The sequence below is a fragment of the Rosa chinensis genome, chromosome 7 (assembly GCF_002994745.2).
Source record: "Rosa chinensis cultivar Old Blush chromosome 7, RchiOBHm-V2, whole genome shotgun sequence".
In the NCBI taxonomy this organism is placed as follows: Eukaryota; Viridiplantae; Streptophyta; class Magnoliopsida; order Rosales; family Rosaceae; genus Rosa; species Rosa chinensis.
Genome location: NC_037094.1, coordinates 46,930,205 through 46,956,579, shown reverse-complemented (window position 1 = coordinate 46,956,579; position 26,375 = coordinate 46,930,205). Strand labels below are relative to the sequence as shown.

The following is a 26,375-nucleotide window of genomic DNA, read 5'->3' as shown; positions in this document are numbered from 1 at the left end:
CAACAAGTCAGCCGCCTCGATCTCCGATTTCCGCATATCCCTGATGTTGTAAAAGCCGGTACGCCTGATAATAAGGTTTGCGGCGGCCTAGAGTTTGCCGTGGATAGCGAAAGCGTGTTCAGGGGAATAGAATGGTTCCAACTTCCTCTAGCAGTGACGAAGCGTCTGCTCGTTGTTGAGGTGGTGAAGAATGAAATCGCGAGCCGCCTTCACAGCTCTATACCGAGGGTGGGCTCGGGCTCGGGCTTGGGCCACCGCATGGGCCTAAGCTCTGGCCTGGGCCTGGGCCTGGGCCTGCGTAAAAACACGGAAACAAGGTAAGAAAATCTGAAAGAACGATCTTGATGCGTAATTAACCATAAAAATCCACATTGCCGGCATTTACCTCCACTTCGCCGGCGGACGTTGCCAAGAAGTAATGTCCGGCTCCGGCTTGATTTCCGTTCGGATGGTTCATCGCGATCGCACCAGAGAGAGAGAGAGCTTATTGAAGAAGAAGAAGTCGGAAATTTCTTGAGGAGGAAACGGGTTTACGAAGCAGAAGAATTGTGAGTGGCTTTAGGGGGAGACGGGTTTACGAAGCAGAAGAACCGACTATTAAAGAGTGATTTCCTGCCAAAAATCCGTTGTAACAAACTTGGGGCTACTGAGCTGGCGCACTACCATTTGCCAATTGTAACGGGGTGGATTATTCGTCGTCGTTTGGCCCGACCCTCGTTTTTACTTACATATAGGGTACATTTGTTAATCATCTCAGCCCCAAGTCATGCAGCGTTGGTCTTGCGTTTCATATCCTACATTTCCCACCCACGTTCGAGTAGTGGTGTAGACCATTTTTTTTTTCCCCAGTCGTCTTTTACTTCCCACATACTGGGCTCCAATACATACTCCTCCTCGGTCTATTACTTCTATATTTTCTTCTCCCAATGCATATTGGGCTCCAAGTTGGACCTTGGGCCTTTCTCTTGTGTCGCTTGGGATTTAATTGGTCGTTGGGTTTTGAGTACCGATCGCAAAACAATATGTAGAGCATGACATAATACTCTCTAACCAACGCTCAAGAAGTACTAATTACACTAGCCAATTTGTATGGTCCAGACTCTAACCAACGCTCAAGAAGTACTAATTACACTAGCCAATTTGTATGGTCCAGACCCATGCTGTTGCTTCCTTATATATAGGTCTTGACCTACATTGTAGTCTACCATTTGGAGCTTCATTTCTCTCAACTATTTATCAAACTCCGTGTCGACAAGTTTAAGTTGAAAAGATCAATCTACACTTGTCACTACACACACACACACAAACATTGTGTGTGTGTGTGTATCAGATCCTATCCAGAGCGAGGCCTCGCTCTGAAATTAAAGTGCGAGGTTGGAGTTTATGGTCACTTTTCGGTCGCATATCCACATCTCGACTGTTCAGTTTTTAAGTACTAATATATAGATAGTCTCTGCAAAATTTCAGTCAAATTGATAGTCGTTAAGGTATCTAACTCGCTTAAACCAATGGACGAACTGAATTTGTCAAACCTGAACCGTACTAGCTTTAAGGCAGTTATCAATGCCTTAACGACTATCAATTTGGCTGAAATTTTGCAGAGATGATCTATACATTAATACCTAAAAACTGAACGGTCGAGATGTGGATATGCGACCGAAAAGTGACCATAAACTCCAACCTCGCACTTTAATTTCAGAGGGAGGCCTCGCTCTGGATAGGATTTGTGTGTGTGTGTGTGTGTGTGTGTGTGTATAGGATCTCCCTAAACTTAAAAAGTGAGGATGATTTTATTTTTAGTATGTATTTTAATAATCTAAACCACTTATTCTCTAGTTACATACACACATATGAATAATACAAAAAATTAGCCAAATTAGAAGACATTTAACCATTTGATTAGTATAATTAATGTTCGTTTTAATTTTATCCAACGGATTACATTTGTTTACACAATTTTGAATGACCAAATGATTATGGATTTGGTTGACTTTTTGTATAAATCATTTTTGCATAGGAATGTAAAGGAGCAATGGTTGAAATAATTAAATTAAGTCGTATACTAATGTAAAACAATGAAAATCTTCAAATTCATAAAATAAGGAGGTCCTCTCTAGAACAACTATATATATATATATATATATATATATATAATTTGAATTGATCGGTAATCATTTACTAACAAATCACAATAACACAAAGAGTTGTTCGTACATGTTGAGCAAAAGTTGTCAAGAAATAGTAGCAAATGCTTGTTGTCTTATTTTCAATAAACCAAGAATCTAAGATCATTTGATTATGTCATGTTTTGCAGTGTTGTCGTCTTTTCTTCTTTGATGATTATGTTGATAGAGAAGTAACGAGATAGAAAAATTTGTAGAAGTTGACCGGTGCCGTCATTCAGGTATTGGAGTCTTGAAAAAGCCTTTTTCCGACATCCATGCCACTATATCCCTCAATAATTTCGACAGCCCTAAAACCTCCTCCAAACACATCACCTTCTCTGAAATTAGCTTACGTACTCACCAAACGACCTGAATCTTTAACCAAGTTTTCCTTTACTACTCTAGTTATGTTTCGGTCTTTTGTTGGTTCTTCAGTTTATGGGTTCATGGTAGTTAATTTCTGGAAAAAATTAGATATAAACCCAAATATTCAACCTTCTATTAGAAAAAACCCATACGTACATTTGGTGAGTATTTACACCCAAGTCAGATTAATAAACCTTCAATATGTAGTATATGCCTACTAGGGCTGCACGCGGATTGGATTGGATCGGTTTTGACTCCAAACTGTCTCTATGTCAAAGTAAGCGGTTTAGACATTTTAGACAACTGGTCATTGGAAAAAATAAGCTTAATCCGATCCAATCCAATCCATTTAAAGATGGTTTGGTTCGGTCGGTAAGGCGATTTTAACCTATATAGTATTAACGTTTTGTTTACGAAAAATTAATAGTAAAATACTAAAACTCAATCTCAATAATAAAAATTTAATAATCAAAATCCAAAACTAATATTCAAGGAACAAAATCCAAAATAGTTTCTAAATGATTCTCCGCTTAGCCATTAATACTAGCCTAGAGTTGTGAATACTAAAATAATATGAAATCAAAATGTAGAAGCAGGCCCGCAATAGAAGCATCTCAACGACTAGTAGAACACCTTAGCAGCAGTAGGATCACGATTCACGAGCAACGTCTAATCAAGTCAGTAGCATAGACTAGAATAGCACATGACTCTTCTTCAATTTGCAAAAATTACTGGCCAGGCTTCATACACTTCCCATCTGAGAATATGAAATATGTGTAAGTTAAACTAGCAACAAAGTAACAACAAATCAATAGTCAATACGCAACACAATAGCAAAATCAAAGCCTCCACCATTTTTGAGTGCTCTGTACATATTCCAAGTTTCCAAGTTAGATTAATTAAATAACAAAAGAGCAAAAAAATTATTGTACCTATTTGAATTGGCGCTTTGGAATAGGAAATAGAAACTTTCCTAAACTAAAAGGATTTATTTAAGGAAATAACTAAGTAAATATGAGGAAATAATAGTTAAAACGTCGCATTAAAATGCTCCTATCAATTACCCCAAAAACTATTTAACTAAACATCCTCTCTGCTTGTCTCTATTCAAAATCTTATTATCCAAAACTCAAAGACGACAGGAGTACTCTTTCCAGGTAGATGCAGAACTGTCATCAAACCACTGCAATCAAAACCAAAAAATTAATGGATAAGAAATCAGAAGAAACGGAAGAAGAAAAAAATGAATGGAAAACCAAATACCCCAAATTCTCTATTCCAAAGCACAAGAGATGGTGAGCAGTAACCCGTCAAGTGATTTGACCATTTTCCCCCTTATTGTGGTTTTGATGATGTCTTGTCATCTTTCACCGGTTGGTTGCTGGCCTGTGCAGTGTATAGATTTGTTGCGTGGTGATAGGAGCATTTTAATGCACGTTTTAATTGTTATTTCCTCATATTTTACTTAGTTATTTCCTTAAATAAATAAATTTTAATGTAATTTTTATTTTCTAGGTACATTGGAATAAATGACAAGGAAATGAGCTGAAATGAAGAAATAGAGTTTTCCTGGTTCGAATAGGAATCCTGATTAGGCTAGGAAACCTGAAGGCAATAGGAGAACACATGGCTTGAAGATGACATGGGAGATATTATGGGAGATTACGTTGAGAAAATCTTGGGATAGTTTCAAGGGATTGTGCAACAAGAAAAGGCTCAAAACAAGTCTAGATTCGTTCCTTAATTCCCTCAAGATATGTTGGTTGAAATTAGAGAATAAAATCTGCAATTTTAATGTGAAAATCAAGAGAAAATCAAGGGGAGGATGTTAAGGATAAAGCCATAGAAAGATTTAAGGGAGAAAAGGTCCAAAATGAGTCCGGATACATTGTCTAGGTTCATGCCTAGATATTTGGCCGAAAATTGTGAATAAAATCATATTAAATCATGGGAAATTTGGCAACAATATATTAGGGATTGATTTTGGAGCTTTTTGATTGGTTGGATGACACAACAGAGCTGACGTGGCGATACGTGATTGGTCAAAGCTGTGTGGTGCAACCAGAAAATTATTTGAAAATTAAATTCATGAAGCCTTGCCTTCCCCTATATATAGCCTCCTCTCTAGACGACACCAAAAAACCAAACCACACCACCTCTCCCCTCAGAAAATAAACATCAGAAAAACTCTCTCCATTCTCTAGTCTTCAGAAGCTCTGTGTCTCAACCAAGGAGGAGAAGAAGTCATGCAATACATCAAGATTCTAGCCACCATCCACCCTTGGTCGTTCCTAGAAGATTGCTTGCTTTCAAGGATATTCGAGTTCTTCGTCTCAAGGCTTTGTCATTCATCTTCCACGGTGTATTTCATCCTTTTTCTTTTATTTCCTTTGTTTGATTCGTAGAGTTATGAATTCTAATTAACATGACGTTAAGGGCAAAGTTTAGAGCCCGTTTATATGTTTTGAAATAAATTTGTGATTTCTATATGTTGATTTATATGTTGCTTATGTGAGATTGCTTAATTGATTTTGTTTTATAGAAAACTTTTATATGTATGTGTTCTTTGGTGGCCAACTTAGGATATATGCATGTAATTGGAGCTAGATTTAAGTAGTAAAGGCTTTGGACAAAAGTCGAAATCAATTAAGGAGGATTGCAAATAGGTGAACTTATTCATAACTAGGTTGTGCACTTTGGTTGACGTCCTTTCTTTGTTCTTCATGCATTGAATTTGTTCTTGATTAGCTAGCTTTCTAGACTATGATTGCATGTTCAATAGGTTTAATTTAGGTGCTTTCACTTAGATTAAATATTCAAGGAAAGTAAAAAATGGGAAATCCTTTGCTTTCTAACGTTTCACATGGTCAACTTCTTTCTCATGACATAAAAAATCAACTATAGGATTTGTGATTGGATTTCATTCATATGGATGTGGTTTTGATCTTTGTTTCTTGCGTTCCACCCTTGTATATATGTTTTTACATTTTCTTTATTTTATTTATTTTAACTTTTGATTTTATAATTCTAAAACCCCCTATTTGTGTTTACTTGTATATATTTTAACTTTTGATTGGATTTCATTCATAAGGGTGATAACACAAAACACATATCGTCAAAGTTGTTCTACAATCAGCAACAACAGGCTCTCCTCAAGATTCAAGTGAATCAAGTAAGGTCTAAGGAGAATGTGGCAGATTTGTTCACCAAATTATTGCCCAATGCCATATTTGGGAAACATGTGAAAAGCATAGGAATGCGAAGACTTTCCAAGCTCCCCTGATTAATGTAAGTATCAGGGGGAGGTGTAGACGTTAGGGGAGTCTAACACACACATGTCATACTCAAATGTAAAAGGTGCGTTAGGGGGAGTCTAACACACACATGTCCTTCGACCAAGGTGTATTTTTTTATCCCACAGAGTTTTTATTGTTACTATGCAAGGTTTTTAGTGAGACAACAACTCATGCACCATTTTATCTTTGACTTCGCACAAGGGGGAGTGTTAAAGGAAAAACACATTATGTGCCTTCGTCAAAGTGATTGACGGAGAGGGAATCAAGTAATTAGCAATCACCATCAATCAGCATGGATCAAGGACCAATCAGTAATTAATGTCATCATTGTAATTGATATTTCCGTTGTAATTCTCTCCCTATATAAAGATGCTATGAAATGAAATGAGTAGACCATTCCAATTGTCATTTTACTTTTACAGTCAGTGATTGATTTTAAAACATAAGGAAAAGTATTGTAGTCCAAAAAAAGAAGTGACCTAGCACTCTGCTAGGGTTTGAGAGAGGCTCTCCTTTGCGGTGTGAATCTCTAGTACCTTATCCGTTTTGTCAATAGAGACCATGACAGGCTTTCGTCTGCTAATCCTTTGTGTGTGTTTTGCGTTCAGCAATGGCTGCGGTGCGGAAGTTGTGGGTTTGGATCCAAACAAGTTCTTTGGAAGATTGATCCCGGTGGTGATTATGAGGGAGGGGAGCGGTGGGTTGGTGCCATGTATGGTTCATGTTTCTCGGTGGTGGAAGCTAGATCAGACTTGGCTATTGTCGGATTAGAGAACTGTAGTGCAGGTGGGGTGGCGTTGCCGGCCTCCCCTTTTTAATTCTTCTGTTGGTGGCGTCGATGGTGCTGCACAGGGGCTATGCTTCTGACCCTTTGACGGTAGTGGAGCTTCAGTGGCTGTGGCGGTGCGGTGTTTGATTTTCGATCTCGTGCAGCCACGTGCTGGGTGTTTCTACTTGCTTGTCGACTATGGGGTTGGAGGTTTCCAGGGCGACGATGTTCCTATTTGGGCTCTCTGGGCTGGGGATGCTCAACGTGGTGGCTATTTAGGCTATGCTGGTGATGGCCTGAAGGAGGTCAGTAGGGGCGGCGGCGTCTTTTCCGGCGACGGCGACATGCAACTTGGTAGCGGCTATGTTGAGGAGCAGCTGTTTGCTAGGGTTTTAGAAAATTTGGGCTGTTGGGCTCAAGTATTGGACTTAGTCTGGATTGGGATGATTTGGGTCCATATGGGCTCTAGGGTTTTATTTTTTATTTTAATTTTGGGCCTTCCTCTTTTTATACAAATTGAGGATGGACCTATTTTAGTTTAATCTTTGTTCTTAGGTCGTAAAAATCAGTGCCTTAGTTGTTACCTTTTATGTCTGCTTCGAGGTTTCTGGTTTTTGTTAGAATAATGGTGCATGTACTTCCTAAAAGGTGTGTGTACTATGGACTTTCTGGGATGCTATTTGTTTAGAATAGGGTTTTGTTGAGGTTCTAAAGAACGATTGCTTTTTGTCGACCCCATTAGGGTGTTTCGTTCTTGTACTGCTTGCTAAATTTAATGAAATGGCTTACCTATTTTCGTTCAAAAAAAAAAAATTTAAAACGTAAGGAATCCAAGTGTTGAATGAGTTGATAAGCCAAAAACTGTTTGTAATAAAAGCTCTAACTCACTTCTGTATGTAATTTTTTTGTTTTTTGGGTGAAACTACCTTGTGTATTCAAATTGATATTCACACCACTTTTTGACAAACCACAATTAATCCCTTCGTCTTATACTTTATTAAGTTGATCTTTTTGTTATTTCAAATTTCGAAAATACCCTGTTTTTGTTCTTGTTTCCATCTTCCTGTTCCTCTTTCTAACCATATTCAGTCTTTAATTACAAAACCAAATCTTTGATCATTCCGGATTAAAGCCCAACTTCTCTCCATTTGTTGTACCCACTACCCACATTCATTATAATCTGCTCCTCTTCTCCCTCAACTTCCCAGGAATCTGAAGATCAATGGAACTTGGGCACAACTAGTCACTAGTAGTCTAGTACTGATGGCTTCATCACCTTCATGTCATCTTGTTTGGTTGTCAAACTAGTTCAAGAACAAATCTAGATCAACTTACCTTAACATTGTTTTGGGTATTCGTGATACCATTGTAGATTTGGATATGCATGTTCTAACTGAAACTCTATTTTTCTGCACAAATTGGAACTTATATATAATACGTTATGACGGCATGATGAACAACCGAAGATATGAGCCATAAGATGCTATGGTTTCATTGATCAACAGAGAAATCCAATCAATTAGTACCAAAATATGCTATCGTCATATCTCATGAAAACACTAGACACACTGTTCAGAATCTCACACAGCAGATAAGTAATCAATACAAATATACAATACATTTACCCGTCTATCAGTTCTTGAATAACATTCCTGGCCTGACCCAGATGGTTAATGTGTTGAACTTCTGCGGCCCATATATGTTGCATGGAATGCATAAACATCTCCATTTCCACAAGGTTCTCTCTCTTCAATCGCCTGACAGCATCCAAATCCATCATACTAGCACCAATGGTCTGCAACAAATGAAAAAATATCTCACCTCGCAGATAATTTGGACATGAATGGAAAGGTCTAGTGGAGAGCCAACTATATTTTATGAACCAATTCCAAATTGAAAGCCAACTAACCCAAAATTTGCTGAAGCAAGCATTGAAGACTATAAACTTTAGAAGGTTTTCATCATAGCTGCTGAGGGCATTATCTGAACTCACAGACACAGCGAGATCTTGATAAGACGAATCAAACATTGATCCATAGTTCCTCACTACAATCCGATGATGATTATTTAAAATTCTCTCGAGATGATAGATAGTGGAACTCCATGAATTATTGTCCGTTCTGACCCACTTTAAGGTCCGGCCACTATTTTCAAAAGCTAACTCTGGGAATTCTTCATGCAGCCTCAGCAAGGTTGCTGCTCTTTCAGCATTAGCCCAACAACAGCATGGAGAAGAACCGTCATCTGCACATTAAAGGTAGAGATTAAAACAATATTAACTAACGCCAAAAGGAGTACAATAGCAACATAATTTTTGTTCATCTATTCATCACCAAGCAAGCAGCCTGCTTCCTACTGTTGGAGATAGTCCCCAATCTGGATATCATTTTGTTAATACTGACTAAAAAGTAGCACCAACTGCATTATGCATACATTGTCCGCATGTGTGGATATTTAAACATGGCCATCATCTAGAAACATATATTAACAAAGGGAGAGATGGTATTCAACAGTAGAATTCTACATTTAAAATGCTATTGGTAGAAAGTGCTTAAAAAAAATAAAAACAAATAAATTAATTAATCAATAAAAAACTAGTTTACAAATTGACAAGGCCACTCAGGTAATGTGCCATGTGTTTCACGCCAAGTGCCATCAGTTCATTCCAATAATTTAACACGGGCATTCCCGTGTAAGCCACCACATCAGATTCTGTAACACTAGCATCACTGTTTGCATTTATGGGATATAGTGTTGGACTTCATCCAAATCACATTCAGTTTTTTTTAAAGAACCTGAAAAAATTCAAGGGATAAACAAATTTAACGAATGAAGACACAGAGAGCAAACTTTGAATATTTTAACATCTTTTTACACCCCCTGATAAAGTAATCTGGGGTTCACATCCAAAACCAATTGGCAATGGATGGAGTGGCCCAAACCCTTATAAACCCATAGGCAAGGTCCCATTTTTCCCATGTGAGATGTATATATTCTCAACACCCCAAGCAAACTCCACAATAATCTTTCTGAAATAAATCAACAGATTACCTAGAACAAAGCCAGCAAGTGGGACGTCAACAAGATGCTGCCTCAAGTGATTTTTTAGTTGATAATTGACATTTCCACTTTTCTTCTCTAGAACCAGGAAATGGATAGCAACAACCTATAGAATTGCAATGTTGATACGTGAAGAAGAAGCTTCATCCCTCTAGGAACAAGATTAAAGGTATAGAAAAGAGCAGTAATTAGCTTGGCTGCTAGTGAAAAAACAAATCTACAGAACTCACCCTGCAATGCAACAGCATTGGCTTGAAGTCCAAACTTTGATCCAATTCAGATATCAACCGTGAACGAACAATCTCTTGAGGCGAAGCATTGGGTGTGTATGAAGCAGGATTAGAGCACTTGACACCACATGATTCATTGTCTCCACTTATGGAATGGATTGTAATAAATGATACCGATGTCAAGATCCATCTATTCTGCTCCCTGAAAAACCAAAGGATAGACGTCAATCAATCAACTTAATATATACCAACAGTTTCCCATTCGGCTGAAAGATTCCGTCTGGAAATTCTCTTCCCGACTGGAAAGTAACTTTCGAGTATACAAAGACCTGGTATCGTTAGACAGATGGGGTTCTAACAACCAACATATGGAGGTCAAAAACTAACTTCATTTATTAATAAAACTAAAAAATAATAATAATAAAATCCTGAATAAAAAAAAAAAAAAGTTGAAACTTTAAAACTATCAGTTACAGTTTCGGAATGAAAAAATATAAGCAAGAAAATATAAATAAAAAGTTACATAAAATCTGTTAAAGGACTAGTACTGAAAGTGTTAAAGGCAATATCACACTATGCCATTACACATGAGAGCAAGAATTCTGAAAAGAAGAAACAGACTGACTGAAGGAGAAGATAGTGCATACCACAATGCAAGAATCCGATAAAACGTTGCATCCACACCAGGTCCAAATCCGACTGGAAAATCATGATTGCACAAAGAACCAGATAGCTTTACCTATTTGATTAAAATGATCCTATGAGATCAAAATATATTTATAGTTTCGTATCTATAAGACATGCAAAAAATTAAAAAATTAAAAATAACGAATAAAGAAAGAAAGAAAGAGCATATGAGAATTACAATCTGATTATTCACCAACACGTGAATGCAACTGCTTGTTGTCCTCTGCAAGAATCTCAGCTCAAGAGGATCACGAAGGTTTTGACTGTTCAAATATGGATCAACAGAGTTGTCCTCAACGCTATGAACCGCAACCACATGCCCACGCATAGATATTAGGTTTCCCTCAGGAAACATGCGGTTAGATTCAGTTGATAGTGGAGGCGCAGTCGTTACAGGCCTAATGCATGAAGAGATTTTTGGAATGTCTTTTGGTGTCACAACTGGCTTGATCAGGCTTTCTTTCAGTTCCTTTAGCTGTAGCTCTCCAAGACCTAATACGCTTGCAGACAGACAAAGACACATGTCTGAAGAGGTTCCAGACAAATTTTCATTGGATGTCTGAAGTACTTCGTTATGATATCCAGATAGAAGCTTGTCACTTATAAGAGAATCATCCAATGGAATACACTTTGATGAACTGTTATTTTGACAAATCTCATCAGAACCAAATGAAAGGCTCCACAGATGAGTTGTGGGAGGGATGAGAATTTTTTTACCAATGAAATAGTCAGAGCCCTTAAGATTACAAAAAGAATCTTCTCTATCATGCTTTGTGATATAATAGCAGCCAATCTGCAACAGCTGCAATGTAAAATATGAAAGAAAAAAAGTTACTTACAGAAAAAGTTATTCCCCCTGCAGCATGTACTAATTACAAAAAGGAGAAAGCTGACACACCTGATACTTATAAAAGCTGTCAGACTTAAACTCGAGCAATATCTTCTGTCCACTTGGACCGCAAAAGCCATCACTATTTAATTTGGCTTTTGTACAGTACAACATAACTGAACGAGTAACTTCGCTGATTATAGCCAAACCAGATATTTCATGACAACTCAAGTCGCTATATGTTTTATCCTCACTGGATTCAATGTAAGACTCAGAACAAGAATTCAGTTTTCCGACAGCCTCATAGGAACAGTCCATTGAACCAGAACTTAGTTCCTTCCTTGATGAATCACAAACCTTCCGTCTCTTGAAAGAATCATTCTTCAAGTAACATCCAACAGCACAGAATTCCATGGAATTTTTTGGATCATCCCCAACTACCCCAGTTTGACATGCAATACCATTGTTTTCAGCAACTGATAAATTCCATGGCAAGATTATAGCCTCAACAAACATGCTTAATGAGCTTGTTAACACATCACCTTGAAACTGATAAAATGCATTACAACTGGTCAAACATATGAAGTAAAAACAAAACATAGCTATCCATGTCTACTATCAAGACTGCTACAACAAATGACTTCTCCCTTTTCTGCTTTAGGTTTCTAAAGACATATATGAAACTCCTGGAGCTGCTTTAAAAAAATTGCAGCAATTACATAAATGATAAAGCAGGAGTATACCTTGTGTAGCACAGGAAATTTGTGGGTAATCCATAGCAGGTGAAATGTTCCACTTTCAAATCTCTTCAAATCTTCTCCCAATCCAGTACAAGGATAAAAGCAAAGATTTCTGCACAACGGACTTCTCAAGCGAAAGTAAACACAAACTGTTAAGTTCACCTTTCTTGCCAATGGTACAAAATCAAAGATAGTTCGAGTTGAGAACAAATCATATTCAAGCAATCCTTCGGAATCCACAGACCCAGGCACGCCTTCAATAATTACACTGTAGTCAACTACCTAGAAAGCCAAAATGACCCAAGTGAGTCCAGAGATACAAAGGACATATTTGAAATATAAATTAATTGACCTAAGTAGTATTATTGTCAAACATGACCTTGATTGTTCTAGTGGCATCCCAAGTAGATGGAATGTCTGGTACAAGAACATCAATGCTACCAGTTGCATCAACCAACTGCAGTCTTCCAGAAGATGGAGAAGTCTGTATATCATCAACATACAGAGGTGGATAAATCAAGCAATAAACTGCACTACTCAAAAATCAAAGGAGATAGAAAAGCATAACTCAGATTGAGCTGTTGAATTACCACAAGCACTATATGGCGATGGCAATGACAATATACACCAAATAATACTGCTGTAAATATGCAAAGTATTTCAACCAGAAAATAGATAACCATTAACAAGACCACTAACCTTCAAACTTCCAATCAAAGTTATGCCTATATCTTCACTTGAAAAGATCTTTCTAATAGACTGAACATAAGATCTCCCTTCACATAATTGACGGCTGTACTGTTTGTCATCATGCAATTTTCTACTGTTACCTTCCGGGTCCCGTGCCCTCATCCATGCGGGCTCACAGTGAGATATGAAAAAAGACAGGGGGATCACCTGAAATTTGAAAAGAGTTACTTTTAGCACTCACCTGACCATGAACAGCCATACAAATTAACAATAATATACCAAATCAAATGAGCCAATCTAAAACAGTAAAAAAGACAATTCATACGTAGATCACATAAATTATCCTGGCCTGACATACCAGAGTCAGATTATCTATGTATGGCTCACAACCACAGGCACAGGAATCATGCTTGCAAAATTCCATGAATACTCCCGCCTGCAAATCAAAACTATATAAAAATATGAAAGCAAAGTACAATAAGAAAAGGTGTTAACAATCCAAAAGCAAAACTAAATTACCCGAGTTTGATGCTTTGACGAAGGCATCTGTGAACTAGCATACATCTCAACTAATCCTCCCTTCTGGTAGCACCTTGCAACCATCCAAATTAACTTATCAGAAAACCAAATAAAAACTATATTGCAAGAAAACATACGCTTCATAAAAAAGTAATTTACATGTTTTGAGCCCAAAATTTCCTTCTCAGATAAGATACCAGCAAACTTTTTCCGGAAATAAGAGGCAACCAGCAATACCCTGGAATCCAACAGTCCAGCTAAATAAACTAACCGGGAAATTTATCCTCTAATGATTATAGATAAACCAGATAAATCAAATCCAAAGCCCAATCAAGTTAACTAAGAAACCAATACCATAATCTGGAAGAAAATGCTAAGGATTCAATGAACTTCCCCAACGAACTCTGTGATTGTGAGGCTATATGACACCTGCAGCATTCAAGTGAATTACTTACTACATGCATGAATGTCTGGGTATCCCAAAGAAATTAAATAGCTACAATGCACATTAGAATAGCAATACAATGAGAGGAATCCGGATTTTCTATCCAGAAGTCAGTAGTATGAATTTATTTCCTGAAGTCACCGTAAAAAGGCCATGATTGAGAATTTTCCCAATAGCAATTGAAAATACATGTCTTACCGAGTTTCTATTGGAGAGAAGGATTCCACAATTACATTGGTCCTAAAGCAAGCACCAAGTATAAGCATTCTTCTTGTCCAAGAAAATCTGGGATTTACAAAATGGGCATTTCTCACAGAAACCTAGTAACAACAAAAAGGCCAAATTAAAAGAAGACACCAAAAGGTAGTAGAGGGAAAAACTTGGAGGCCAGATTAATAAAAGTTAGAAGACTTACGAGTGCACCCGCCCTAAGACTATGTGGTGGAGTAAGCAGTTGATCAGTTAACAAAAGCCACACCTCATTGTCCAATTCCACAACCATTCCTTGCATATACACACCTTTAACTATCCCTCTATATGTACCAACTTCCCCATTTCCCTTTCTACCTACTGTAACTTTCGGCGTCCATTTCTTGGACAATCTGCTCAAATGCAAGGCAGAACTTCCTGTAGTTACACACATTACTTTAGACTCTTCCTTCCCTATAAAAACCAACTTCTTTTTCAGGCCTGATATAGCAACAATATTTCCCACAAGTTTCGTAAATACCGGATGCCAGGATGAAGCAGAACCGCAACAATACACAAACATTGGTTTGGTAAAAGAATGAGTATCTCTTTCTTGAATTGAATCCTTCAAAACCATGATTGACTCCTTTGAACTGCATGATCTACACTCACAAACCATAAATTGGACTAAGAAGCCGCGGAGGCTTGTCGGAGGGCCTGAATCCAAAGCCTTGTAGCTTTTCGAATTGCTATCACCTGTTCTACATGAAACAATGGAGAAAGGGCTAACCGACTCCAGTGCGCCGAACACACCATGACGAGCCTTGGAACTGTCTTCATTAGCATTAGCAGTGGAAGAGCCTAACTCCATAGAAATGATATTCGAACAGGGCCAAATTCCAGCAATCGAATCCTGAAACCCCCATCTGATAATCTCCAAGAACCCACCGCCACGTTTGAATGGAATGAAATTCCAAGCGAGAACATTGATTCTCTTGTCGAGAATCCGAGCATCGAAATCAAGAACGTCGCAGCAGATCGAGGCGGCCGAGTTGTCTGAGAATTGGAAGCAAGTGTTGTAGGAGCATCGAGGAGCGGCGGCGTTTGAAGCGGAGGCGGAGGTGGCGCTGGGGAGAGTTACAGTTCCGATGATGAGGGCAAAGCGTTCGAGAGAGGGGAGAACCTTAGTGGTGGCATTAGGGTTAGGGTTTGAGGGGATGGGAGAAATGGAGGGGTTTGATTTTGGAGCAAATGAAGGGGTACCGAAAGAGGAGGTTCCGGTGAGGCAACGGCCGCGTTGGAGTAAGTCTGCGATTGTCAAGACTCTCACACTTTCCATTGATGAGGGGACTGTGGAAGCTCTCTCCCACAGAAGGAGGAGGCAGAGAGAGGGAGTGAGGCGCGGGATCGGGGGGCGGGAAACAGAAAGATTTATGACCCTACACGACTCGTCTTTTTACTCGCGTGATTACACGCATCAATTTCTTCTTCACTTTCTTACTTCTTTTACTACGACTTGTCTTTCTTATGAAGATGTAGCCTCTCAAGCACCAAATTATTGCTCTAACTATACTTTAATTCATGGGTCCGGTTACACGTATTTTTACACTTCTTTTTAGCTATTAGATTTAAGTAATTTCAATAGTCTTGATTAATTTTAAGTATGATGTGGCAAATGACATGCTAGCAGCACTCACTATTACAATAAGACTTTATCATTTAGCCCGTCGGCCCTAAGCCCGCAGGGCCGGGCGAGCTTAGGGCCGAAGCTCAACCCGGCCCTACCCTTTCTCAAATAAGGTAGGGTAAGGGTCATGCAAATGAAGCTCGGCTCTACCCTACGGCCCCGCCCGTTTGAACCCGTTAGGGCCAAGCCCGGCCCGACCCTTTAAGCCCGCCCAATTAAGCCCTAATAATTTTCTATTTTTTTAATATGTTTCTTTTTAGTATATAACATACAACTTATCTCTTTTTTATAATTGATTTTCTAAGCTTTATTTTCTTTAATTTTTGTTTCCTTTGTTAAACAACAATTAATTTTGGGAGATTTAGAGAGATAGTTAATTGAATATAATCATCTTAACTAATATTTATAAATGTTATAACTTATAAGTTAATTCCATTATATATTTATATATATATATATTAAATATGATCAACAAAAAACGATGAGTCTTGTATTACCTATATAACCATTGAGCCACATTTTGAGATAAAAAATAAAAATAATATATTTCTTTTTGTTAAACAAATTAAGACCCATTTCGGCCTTATTCGAAAGGCCGGTCCGACCCGGCCCTAGTGGATCGGGCCTTTCGAGCGGGTAAGAGTTAGCATATTTAAGCCCCGGCTCTTAATTTTGTTGACTTAGACTAAGCCCCGCCCGGCCTGACCCTAAGCCCTAAAATTTAGGGTAGGGCCGGCCCAAGCCCGACCCATAATGACCCCTAATTACAATTAATGCTCCCTTATTCAAAGTGTGTCTATAAACTATGCAAAGAACATAGCAAATATACCAAGTCACACATAAACAAAAGGGTTATTATCACAAATGGTACCTGAACTACACCTCAATCTTATCGATGGTACCTAAACTTCAATTTTGATCACAACCAGTACACGAACTTTTCGATTTCATTTTAAATGGTACCTAGTGTAATGCCCCGTACCTTAAAATCTTTACTAGTTACATTTTTACCGTTATTGACCGAGGAGTGACTTTTTCTTGAGTTCGGTAAATTAGAGTGTGTTTGGATGAGAAAATTATAAAATCCGCAGGAATTTATAAATGATGGAATCTTTAATTCCATCAATCTAAAATTCCATTAATTGCAATTTCTATTGTTTGGTTGCATCTATTTAGGATTTGAAATGTGTAATAAATTAAGAAAGTTTAAAACAAATAAAAAGATAAAATAGAAAAAAAGTCTTGTTTTGGAAATAAAAATTGAATATTGCAAAGGAATTCGTAAATGACACCTATTTTGGTGGAAATTGAAGTGAGGAATTTAAATAACGAATTTCTTCATCTTTTTCCACAGAGAAATTTAAGATTTCCAATCTGATAATGCCAAACGAGGGAATTGACTTCTTGGAATTATGAAATCCTCACTTTCAATTAAATTCCATCATTTTTTCCCTCATCCAAACACACTCTTAGGGAATTTCTTTGTGAATGCCGTAGTATACGAAAAATCGAGTTCGTGGACACATAGTTTGTTTAAATCGGAGTTTTATCGGGAAAGTTGTGACCAAAAAGGGAAGTTACTATTCATAGTGGTTTTTTTTAAAAGAATTTCCATTTTAGGATTTAGGAGAGAGAAGTCAAAGCTACCAAATCCGGACAGACCCGACCTCTCCCTCCTCCTTTCTTCTCCTTTTCGCCGTTTCTGGTTTTCCGGCGATTTCGTCGCCGTCCGGCCACCCCAGGACGAACCGTTTGGCATGGCGTGATCCTCTCCTCCTTCTCTACCTAGTCATGTAAGTTTTTCACCTTGGGTAGTCATGGTTTTTGAGTTTTGAAGAGAATTTCAGAAATGGGAAAAATCGGGATTTTGCTTTGATCTCCGGTTTCCGGCCGGATTCTTTGAGGGTTTTGGTTGTTGGTGAAGTGCTGAACGTGTTCCTAACCTTGTTGCAGCTTGTTTTGATCGGTGGAGGAAGATTTGAAGGTGTTTGAGGGTGTGAACAGTAACGTGAACAGTAACTGTCAAGTTCTTGGTTTTTGTTTGATCTTTCCGGCCACTTCTGCTTTAATTTGGTTGTTGTTGCAGGTATGGTAATTGTTGGGTGTGTTGTGAAGATGATTTTGAGCTAAATAGGTTGAGGAAGTGGATTTAATCTTTGAGTTTTTTTGTTAGATTTGAGGTTGTTTGGATAGTAAGATTCCTTGGAGTTTGAGATTGGATGTGGTTGTCGGAATATTGTGGTTTATAATTTTTTTAGGTTGAATCTCTTGGTGAAATAATTTGGTGTGGTTTTGATTTCTGATTTTTATAGTCCAAAACTCTTGATTAAATGCTCTTGGTTATAGTTTCGTATTGAATGAATATGTTGGAAGTTGGAGAAGTGATTGTGGATTAAAAAGGGAAAATTAAGAGAGAAATTGGGAATTTTGGGAAGGAATTATTTTATATTTTGGTGGTTAAATTATGGTTGAGTTGTTAAAGAGTTTTGATGGGATTGACATTGTAAGGAATTCCGAAATTTGAGAAGTGAATCCTAAATTGACGAATTGGTTGTTAGAGGAAATTTCTTTTGGGAAATGAGTATTAATTTCCAAAGGATTAAGCTTTGACTCTTAGATTAATTTCTTATCGAGGTTAATTATATCTTGTCCTTTTTCCACAGGATGTACTGAGCCCTCAAGCGTGGAGGACACGGGCAGGCAGCAGGATTAGCTGCGAGATTCACCTGTGATGGACTTTCATTTTATTTAAATAATGCATGCAACACAGTATTAAATTTATAATGGATTATTATTTGAGTAAATGTGGTTTTTGTGAAAAGAAAAGAATTTAAGTATTTGAGTAAATGTGGTTTTTGTGAAAAGAAAAGAATTTAAAAGGAGTTGGTAAGGAGACTAGTTTCGGCGCATGTGTACATTACCTAGTCGGCAGTCCCCTCTAGGTAATAGTTTGGTCGGCAGTCCCCTCCGGTTAGTCATATGGTCGGCAGTCCCCTCCAGATGATATGAGGTAGTTAGTCGGCAGTCCCCTCTAACCACCGCCTCCTAAATCCGGTCGGCAGTCCCCTCCGATGCGTCATCTGGGCGGCAGTCCCCTCCAGATGGCATGAGATGACTAGACAGCAGTCCTCTCTAGTCATCGAACGATGTTTCTTGAAAGGATGGTTTTCAAAGGAATGAGTTGGAATTGTTTTATAAATCTCGCTGCATGTCGGTTTTTGTTAACGAGAAAATGGGAAAGCATTCAAGCATTGAGTTCATAATTTATTTTAGTTTCGTCCACTCACTCTAATGGATTTTAAATGTTTTCCCCTGGGCCCTTCGTTTTTCAAATGCCCAGATTTCAGATTTGCCGAGATCGCGTCCAAGAACTTGAGGCATAGGAATCAGCGCTTCTGGTTTGTCTGTAGGTTATTACTTAACCTACCTTGTATGATATCGGCTTAGTTGTGTATATCTGCTCTGATAACCAGTTTACTTTGGAGAATGTTAATGTTTGAGAATCTATTATCGTAGTGAAGTTAAGGTGACACTTGTGCTATCGGAATGTAACTTATTCACTTGGAATGTAAATATTGTGAGTTTAGTTTTAAGCATGTCCAGGTTTTGTAAACTTTTGGGTAGCCCATTTTAGGGGAGGTTCTGTCGATTTTTCGGTAGGATTTCACTTAAAGTGGGTCCCACAGACTCGTATCCGGGTTTCAGTTTGAAACTTGGGTCGGGTTCTGTCAGTTGGTATCAGAGCACTAGGTTATTAGATTCTATGGCCGATATCTTGTTATAGACTCTTATATACTTGATTGTATTCAGTACCTCCCGAGTGATGGCCCGACTGCAGCGGACTCTTCGGTGCTGATGTACATATCAAGTGTGTAAGATGATTGTTGTTGGTGAAAATACCTTTGGTGTACATATTCAAAAAGTTTTTCCGCTTCTTCACTCACCACCGGCAACTCCACCCCAAACTCCTGCTCCACTCACCATCAAGCATTATCATCACGCTCCACTGCCCACACCAGTCCACCCCAACTTAATATGGTATTTTCTTGTTTTCTTTTTAAGTAATCACGCCTATCGTTAGTTTTAGATTTATAATTTTGATTTTAAAACTGTCAGAGGAAACGATATGAGTGAGTTCTTGTTGCTCTAGAAATTGAATTTACTCTTTGCTGTTTGGTTTCTCTTGTCTTCTTGTTGCTCATTATCCAATGTTATGTTTTGCTTATGAATTTTCATTGTCACTATGTCTGGGTTTAATTTTCACTGTGGGTATTGTTCTTTAGGTGGACATATTATGGGGTTTTATTGTCTCCATGTCTAGAAAGTTAGAACTGTAGAGATACTATCATGGATTGTGATTGAGACGTAGGCTAAGTATTAACATCAGGTGGTACTTATAAATAAATGAAGCCATTTCTTTTCTTTTGAAAAAGAAACTGAAATTAATTTACTTTCTGTAGGATTGTGAAAATACTATCATAGCAATGAGTGAGACTGGATCTATCAAGATTGTAAGTTCAGCTTGACTTTTTCAATTTCTTTTGTTTTATCAATAAGTGAGACTGGATCTATCAAGCTTGTAACTTCAGCTTGACTTTTTCGTTTCTTTCATTTTGTAGGAACGTACATACACTACACCAATTTCAAAATCAGACAACACATATCAGACCACAACAAACATTTTAACTGTCGTGTGAATTAATCAGACGACAGCAAGAAATATTTTGTCGTCTAAGTTTTCGAATCCAACAACAGTTTTTTCTTGGCTCTTGTGCAATAGCATTTCAGACAATGGTTGATTTTTTTTATGTTTTCTGAATGAATTAATTCAGACAACAGTTATTATGTGATGTTGTCCAAGGTTGATTAACACAATGGTGGATAAAAGATGTTGTCTGATTGTTTTTAATCACACAACAGTTATTACTTCTTTGTTGTGCAATTACTCTTAATACAATGGTTGAAAAATATGTCGTCTGATTGTTTTGATTCACACAACAGTTTTTTAGTTGTCGATTGTGTGACTTTGTTTTTCAGACAATGTACTAAAATTGATGTTGTCTGAGTTTTAGGGTTCAACATGCTAGCGCGTTAACACTTAGCCAAATTTTTAATTTTCACTCTTTCCCTCCATTAATTTGACAAAATTTCACTTTGATGTCAAACTAGTATTTAAAGAAACTAACCCTACAAACCCAACACTCTCTCTCTCTTCCTCGGCCGCACGCTCAATTCTCTGTTCTCTCTCCCTTCCGTTTCTCCCTGCCATCGCTGGAGACCACCATTTTTGGCCACCGATTCATGACACCGCCACCACCAATCGAAACCCTATCCCTCTCTCTCTCTCTCTCTCTCTCTCTCTCTCTCTCTCTCTCTCTCTCTCTCTCTCTCTCTCTCTCTCTCTCTCTCCCCCCGGCGCTTCCCAATCAAACCGGAACCACAAAACCCTAGAAAACGAATTCGCAGAGATTTCTTTGTGGCTCATCTTGGAGGTGCAGCCTGGCGTTGACTCGTCGGAGGAAGGCGAAGAAGATGGTGGCTACGGTGACTCCACTCTGGTGGTTGGAGATCGTGACGGAGGAGAGAGAGTCCTCCAGATCGACTTTCTCTCTCCTCCACAAATCTGAGTTCTTGTTTCCTTTCTATTCAGCACCCAACCTCCTTCTTGTTCTTCAAAGAGAGAAAGATTGAAAAGATTGATTTTGAATCAAATATTTAGGAATGGCTTCGAGAGTCGTTGATCAACAACAAGCCAGAGGTATTGCTTTCTGATTCTAATTGGGGGTTTTGTTGTTCTTGATGATTGTTCATCTTATTTGTGATACGAAATGTTCATAACTGGGTGACACATCATTGCTTTATAGAGAAATCTGGGTAATTGGTTTTGTATTTGTGCTTTTGTTTTCGTAATTTCTTCTAATTGCTGAGAATTTACTTTCTGATTGCTTTGATGTCTTCAGGTTCTCTAATCGTTTTTTTCCAGGTTTCATACTTCGTCCAGGTGAAAGGTGTTTTTGTTGGGTTTCTTTTTTTTTTTTACTTGAAACTTATTTGATTATGTTGTTGATAGGTGGGATCTGATTTTTGTATAGTTTGTGCTTTAGGTTTTTGGCCTGATTTGATGTGAATTCGGAGGTTCTGCATATTGAAGAAGTTAGCAAAACAAAGAAAAGAGTTCGGGTTTGGTTGCTCTGAACTATATGGAGCTTGGAAGAAATTCCAGCAACTACAGTCAAGGTATGTGAAAGTTTAGAAAGCATGTGCTGCTAAGCTTAGCTGGCTTACTTAAAAGTTTAGAAAGCATTGTGCAATCTTTATAAGTCCAAGGAAGCAGTCTCTTACTTACAAGCAGTGTGGATTTGATGGATTGAGTGTTTAGCTCTCATTCACCTAACAGTCACAAATCCTCACTCTGTTTTTTTTTTTCCTTTCTTTTAATTTTGACTCTTCAAATTGGGAAGAGAAATGAAAAGGTAAAAAAGCAGGGGGGTAAAACACAAACAAATCCCCCAAGTGAAAGGAGATGTAGTAGTTTTAACAGCAAAGAGGAAAATGAAGGAGAAGAATTTCGCAAATTTGGGAATTCCAAAATCCTTACTCCCAACATTTTGCCCAACTCTTACTTTTAGGTTTGATATTGGTTTTGTCCCGATAATGCCCAGCTCCCAGAAAGGGTAAAACCTTTCCTTTCCACACTTATTGAGCTTAGTTGGCTTTCAAAATGCTTTCTTTACTGTTAATTTTTGAAATCTAGGTGGATTTGTTTCATAGTGGGATTGTGAGTTTCGTTACACATAGATGTGTGTGTTGATTTTTGGTACTGTCACTAGCTAAGAGATTGTGACTTTACAGGTAATTTATTTTTTGGCCGGGTTTGGTTAACTTTTACCCAATATATATGATTAATTGAGGGGCTTAAGGTTTAGATCCAAAACGTTGTTCTGTTATGGGCATTACCTTGATTGGTTTTAGAAAGTTTCAGAAAATGTTCACCAAAACTGATTGGAGGATCCCAAATGATGAAAAAATCATACCTTTTCAATCTTTTGACTGGAAAGATTTGCTTTGAGTTGTCAGATTTCATTGAAATTAGACTGTTGTATCTTAATGTGTTTTGTTATAATAGGTATGGCAGTGGCAAGAGTAGGGGTTAAGCCACAGACGAAGAACGTTGTGGCAGATGGGAGAAACCGAAAACCACTGGGTGAGATTGGTAACTAGCAACTTGTTCGAGGAATTGAGATCAAGCCGAATCGCCCTATAACAAGGTTTATTACTCGCACTTCTATCGTGCCTAGATTCTATAGAGTAAATTGATAAATGATAGAATTGTCAATGGAGTCTAAAGATATAGGTTCTTAGAGATAATGTATGATGACTACCACATCTCATATTTTAATGCAATTTTCTTGGAGTCTAAAGATATAGGTTCTTTGGTTTGTTTCTGTTAAGTTTCAGCTTTTCTATTTAGGATTCATATATTGGTTAAAACTCAAGGTAGAAAAGAGGTTCTGCAAATATGAATTTGTGTTTCCGAGTTTCTGACCCAGTTGAACTTTTACTGAAAACTGTATAGTTCAGTTGGGAATTTGAAGTTATTATATTCTTACAGATTGCAGTAGACATCTTAAGGATTGTTTCAGAATTGGAATCTCCTAAAAATGATTTTTCTAGAATTACTTATGATTTTTCAAAGTTGCTGGTCTGCTACAGGAATTTCTGAACACATCAATATTGGGTGTTAAACTATCTTAGTTTCTTGGAAAATAGAACACTTGGTTTCTTATGCCTAAGGTGTTTGTTGAAATGGGTAGCTGAAATTTCCTATCAGACTTCTTTAACATCTTATATCCCATTTTGGTAACTGATATAATTTTAAGCCCAAGTTGTTCATGTTTTGTCTCTTGGATCTTCTTTAAACAGCAGCCTACAGTTTACTAATTTCCAGTTTCCAGGTCATCGGTTTCATATATTTACTTCTACTTATGGATGTAGGTTATGGAGAGCACCTGTGGATTCCATTACTCCTAGAATGGTAGACATGCTCAGTGAATAAGCTAAAGTAAACAAAGCAGGCCCTGAGCCTTTGTTCTCTGTTAATTATATGCAGCATCTCTGCAAGGAAAATTTCTGTTCTAGGACACTTTAGGATGCTGAAAAGGGATCACTATCACATTTGCTTTAGTTATAGGCATGGTTAATGTGCAATGGACACGTTTATATTTTTTGGGTTTATGTATTTATAGGCACCTTGGCAGTGTTAATTCCTTGTAAATGTTGGGATGAATATTGCTTATGGAATGAAATGCTTTTTGGAATCAAGGATGTGTTGTTCAATTGTACAAAATGTATGTCTTCTCTTCTATCTCAGACAATTCAACACCAACAATAAACCATTGTCTAACAAATGAACATGAAGAAAAAAGAAAGAAAAAACTGTTGTCTGAATCATCTATCTACAATAGTTATTAAACATATTTTGTTTTAGGATGCAATAACACACAATGGCTTTAACAACTTTTCTGTTGTCTAGTTCAAAGTCAGTCAATAGTATTCAATTACTTTGCTGATCTCTAAGCGTCCTTCAGACAACAGTTTTTTACAAAAAAAATGTTCTCCAACTGTTCTTTACACGTCCCAACTGTTACCTTTGCACATTAAGCGTCCTTCAGACAACACATTTTTACAAAAAAAATGTTCTCCACCTGTTACCTTTGCACAAGAGTAAAGGTACCAACTCTGTTGTTCTTTGTGGTATTTAGACAACAGACTGGGTAGTAACTGCTGTTGTACTAAATTTTATCTGACGACAGTTTTCTGGTATTGTCTGATTCATGTATTAGACGGCATTGAGATAGACAACAGCAAACCTTATAATCAGACGACAGTGAAAAGCTGTCGTTTGATTGAAAAATTGGTGTAATGATATGAATTGCTAGGTAACATATTTACTTGGACAACAGATCAAAATGTGATCAGAGCCCTGGAAGGTACCGGCTTTGACAACTATGGTAGGATGAAGGATCTGTTGAGCAGTAAGAGGAGAAAGCGTATTACGCATTCTTTGCCTCTTTTATCACTTCTGGTAGAAAATTACAATCCAGAAAACAAAAATTTTGTTTTTAATGGTGTTACATTAGCTCCAACAGTAGATGATATACATCATATAACAGGGCTCCCAATTAATGGTCGTAAACCGGCCATCTGATGTTTTGAGAAAAAAAAAGTATCAGAATGCTGATCTTAAGAAACTCTGTGAAGAGCATCTAGGGACAGTTCCCGAAGATTTTGGGAAAAAAGGTATTCTTCAGTTTGCTTGGCTCAGAGAAAATTTTATGACCGTACCTCCTGATGTGGAGCTTGATTCTCCCATATTTGAGCGATACATACGTGTGTATGTATTGTTTGTGATTGGCACAATGTTATTTCCTACATCTTCTCCTTCATCAGTGCACGCCAGTTTGTTGGAATGCTTAAGAGTTATTAGTGACATTAAGGACTTCAATTGGAGCGGCGGAGTTTTAGATTATATCCATACATCCCTTGGAAAATGTAATAAGAGGAAGGATAAAAGTATTGGGGGTAGTACATACACTCTGTTGGTAAGTACTGATATTAATCTCGAGTTGCTAATAATTTTTTCCACCAGCTGCTTTTGTTTATGTGTACTAACATTTAATTTTTGTTTTGTAGATTTATTTTTTCGAACACATCCCAAAGTTAGCAGACAAGTTTTGTAATTCTAAGCCAGATTTGACACTGACGCCAACATTGGTATACTGGATACCAATTGCTGAGGACAAGCTTGATCGCTATTCAGTACAACTTAATGAGAAGTTGAGAGAAGAATTGACTTCAATTTTGACAACCTTAGAAGTACATGACGTATCATGAAGGGCAGAAGGTCTCGCCATATACTCTCACGAGAGGAGAGAGGAAACCAAGAGCGAGAGGAAAAGGACATGAATAATGAAATGTCATTTGCATGCGCACATTATTATATATATATGTTTGTTATTGGTCGTTACTTTGTAAATTATTTTGTTCATCAGGTTTTATAAGAATTTCGTATACTATGGACTAATAGTGGTTTATGGTTTAGGGTTGAGAGCTACTCAAAATTTCTTAAGCTTAGGTCTTGTTTAGTAGACATAGAAGTCCTTTAGGCATTATAGATGGCAGGGGATTTGGGTGGCTTGTGGTAGCTACCAGCACAAAATAGGTTCTAGCTTCAGGTTCCCAAGGGTTTTCCAATAAAACCACTTGGTATTGGAAATGGAATTTCCGAACTGCATTGGTCGAAACTGGTGGTTGAATAAAGTTGGAATTGTCAGTTTTGGGTGTCGGGAATAGTTTGATTCTTGCAGGTAATGAATAAGCTTAAAGAAGAATGCAGTTTTCTTTTATATATAGAAGCAGAATGGGAAGGTTGTTTAACTTTCTATGGAGAAGGATAAAGAGAAAGAAAGAGGAAAAAAAAAAATGAACAGATTTATTTCTTTAACTTTCTCTGGCTTATAGCGTTTATGTATGATTTTTCACGTACATGCTCCTTATGAACATTATGGCATTGAAGAAGTTAAAGAAAACTCCGTTCAAAAGTCACCGCAATAATAAGATTGTACATAATTAATCTTTGAGAGTCATCAATCAAACAGTCAGAAAAATGTGATAGATTAAATTCAATGGCTAATAAAGTTGAG

The 26,375-nt window shown here is 37.6% G+C and overlaps 1 protein-coding gene and 1 long non-coding RNA gene across 10 annotated transcripts; one reads left to right on the top strand and one right to left on the bottom strand.

Moving 5' to 3' along the window:
• Positions 1 to 8,058: 8,058 nt before the first annotated feature.
• LOC112179590 (CST complex subunit CTC1) lies at positions 8,059 to 15,414 on the bottom strand. 4 transcript variants are annotated; one of them, XM_024318051.2, is made up of 16 exons: positions 14,212 to 15,413; positions 13,995 to 14,116; positions 13,706 to 13,780; positions 13,511 to 13,589; positions 13,352 to 13,432; positions 13,191 to 13,268; positions 12,842 to 13,039; positions 12,522 to 12,626; positions 12,146 to 12,424; positions 11,472 to 11,951; positions 10,752 to 11,375; positions 10,534 to 10,625; positions 9,887 to 10,088; positions 9,648 to 9,762; positions 8,506 to 8,840; positions 8,059 to 8,391 (listed from the first exon to the last, which is right to left on the bottom strand). In XM_024318051.2, the coding sequence occupies exons 1-16, from the start codon at positions 15,322 to 15,324 to the stop codon at positions 8,218 to 8,220; spliced, it is 4,152 nt and encodes a 1,383-aa protein (XP_024173819.1). In that variant the 5' UTR covers positions 15,325 to 15,413; the 3' UTR covers positions 8,059 to 8,217. The 4 variants fall into 4 exon arrangements, 3 of the variants coding, with proteins under 3 accessions (XP_024173819.1, XP_024173820.1, XP_024173822.1); XM_024318052.2 differs by having other exon boundaries at positions 13,352 to 13,414; XR_002927810.2 differs by lacking the exon at positions 8,059 to 8,391 and adding an exon at positions 9,200 to 9,391 and having other exon boundaries at positions 8,702 to 8,840; positions 14,212 to 15,414.
• Positions 15,415 to 17,314: 1,900 nt separating this feature from the next.
• Positions 17,315 to 24,727, top strand: LOC112175349. 6 transcript variants are annotated; one of them, XR_005803866.1, is made up of 9 exons: positions 17,315 to 17,465; positions 17,626 to 17,758; positions 18,336 to 19,082; positions 19,483 to 19,710; positions 20,133 to 20,183; positions 21,633 to 21,673; positions 21,777 to 21,909; positions 22,799 to 22,940; positions 23,668 to 23,924. It is a non-coding gene; the product is annotated as an uncharacterized LOC112175349 (long non-coding RNA). The 6 variants fall into 6 exon arrangements; XR_005803863.1 differs by having other exon boundaries at positions 18,336 to 19,710; XR_005803865.1 differs by lacking the exons at positions 21,633 to 21,673; positions 21,777 to 21,909; positions 22,799 to 22,940; positions 23,668 to 23,924 and adding an exon at positions 24,612 to 24,727 and having other exon boundaries at positions 18,336 to 19,710.
• Positions 24,728 to 26,375: the final 1,648 nt, after the last annotated feature.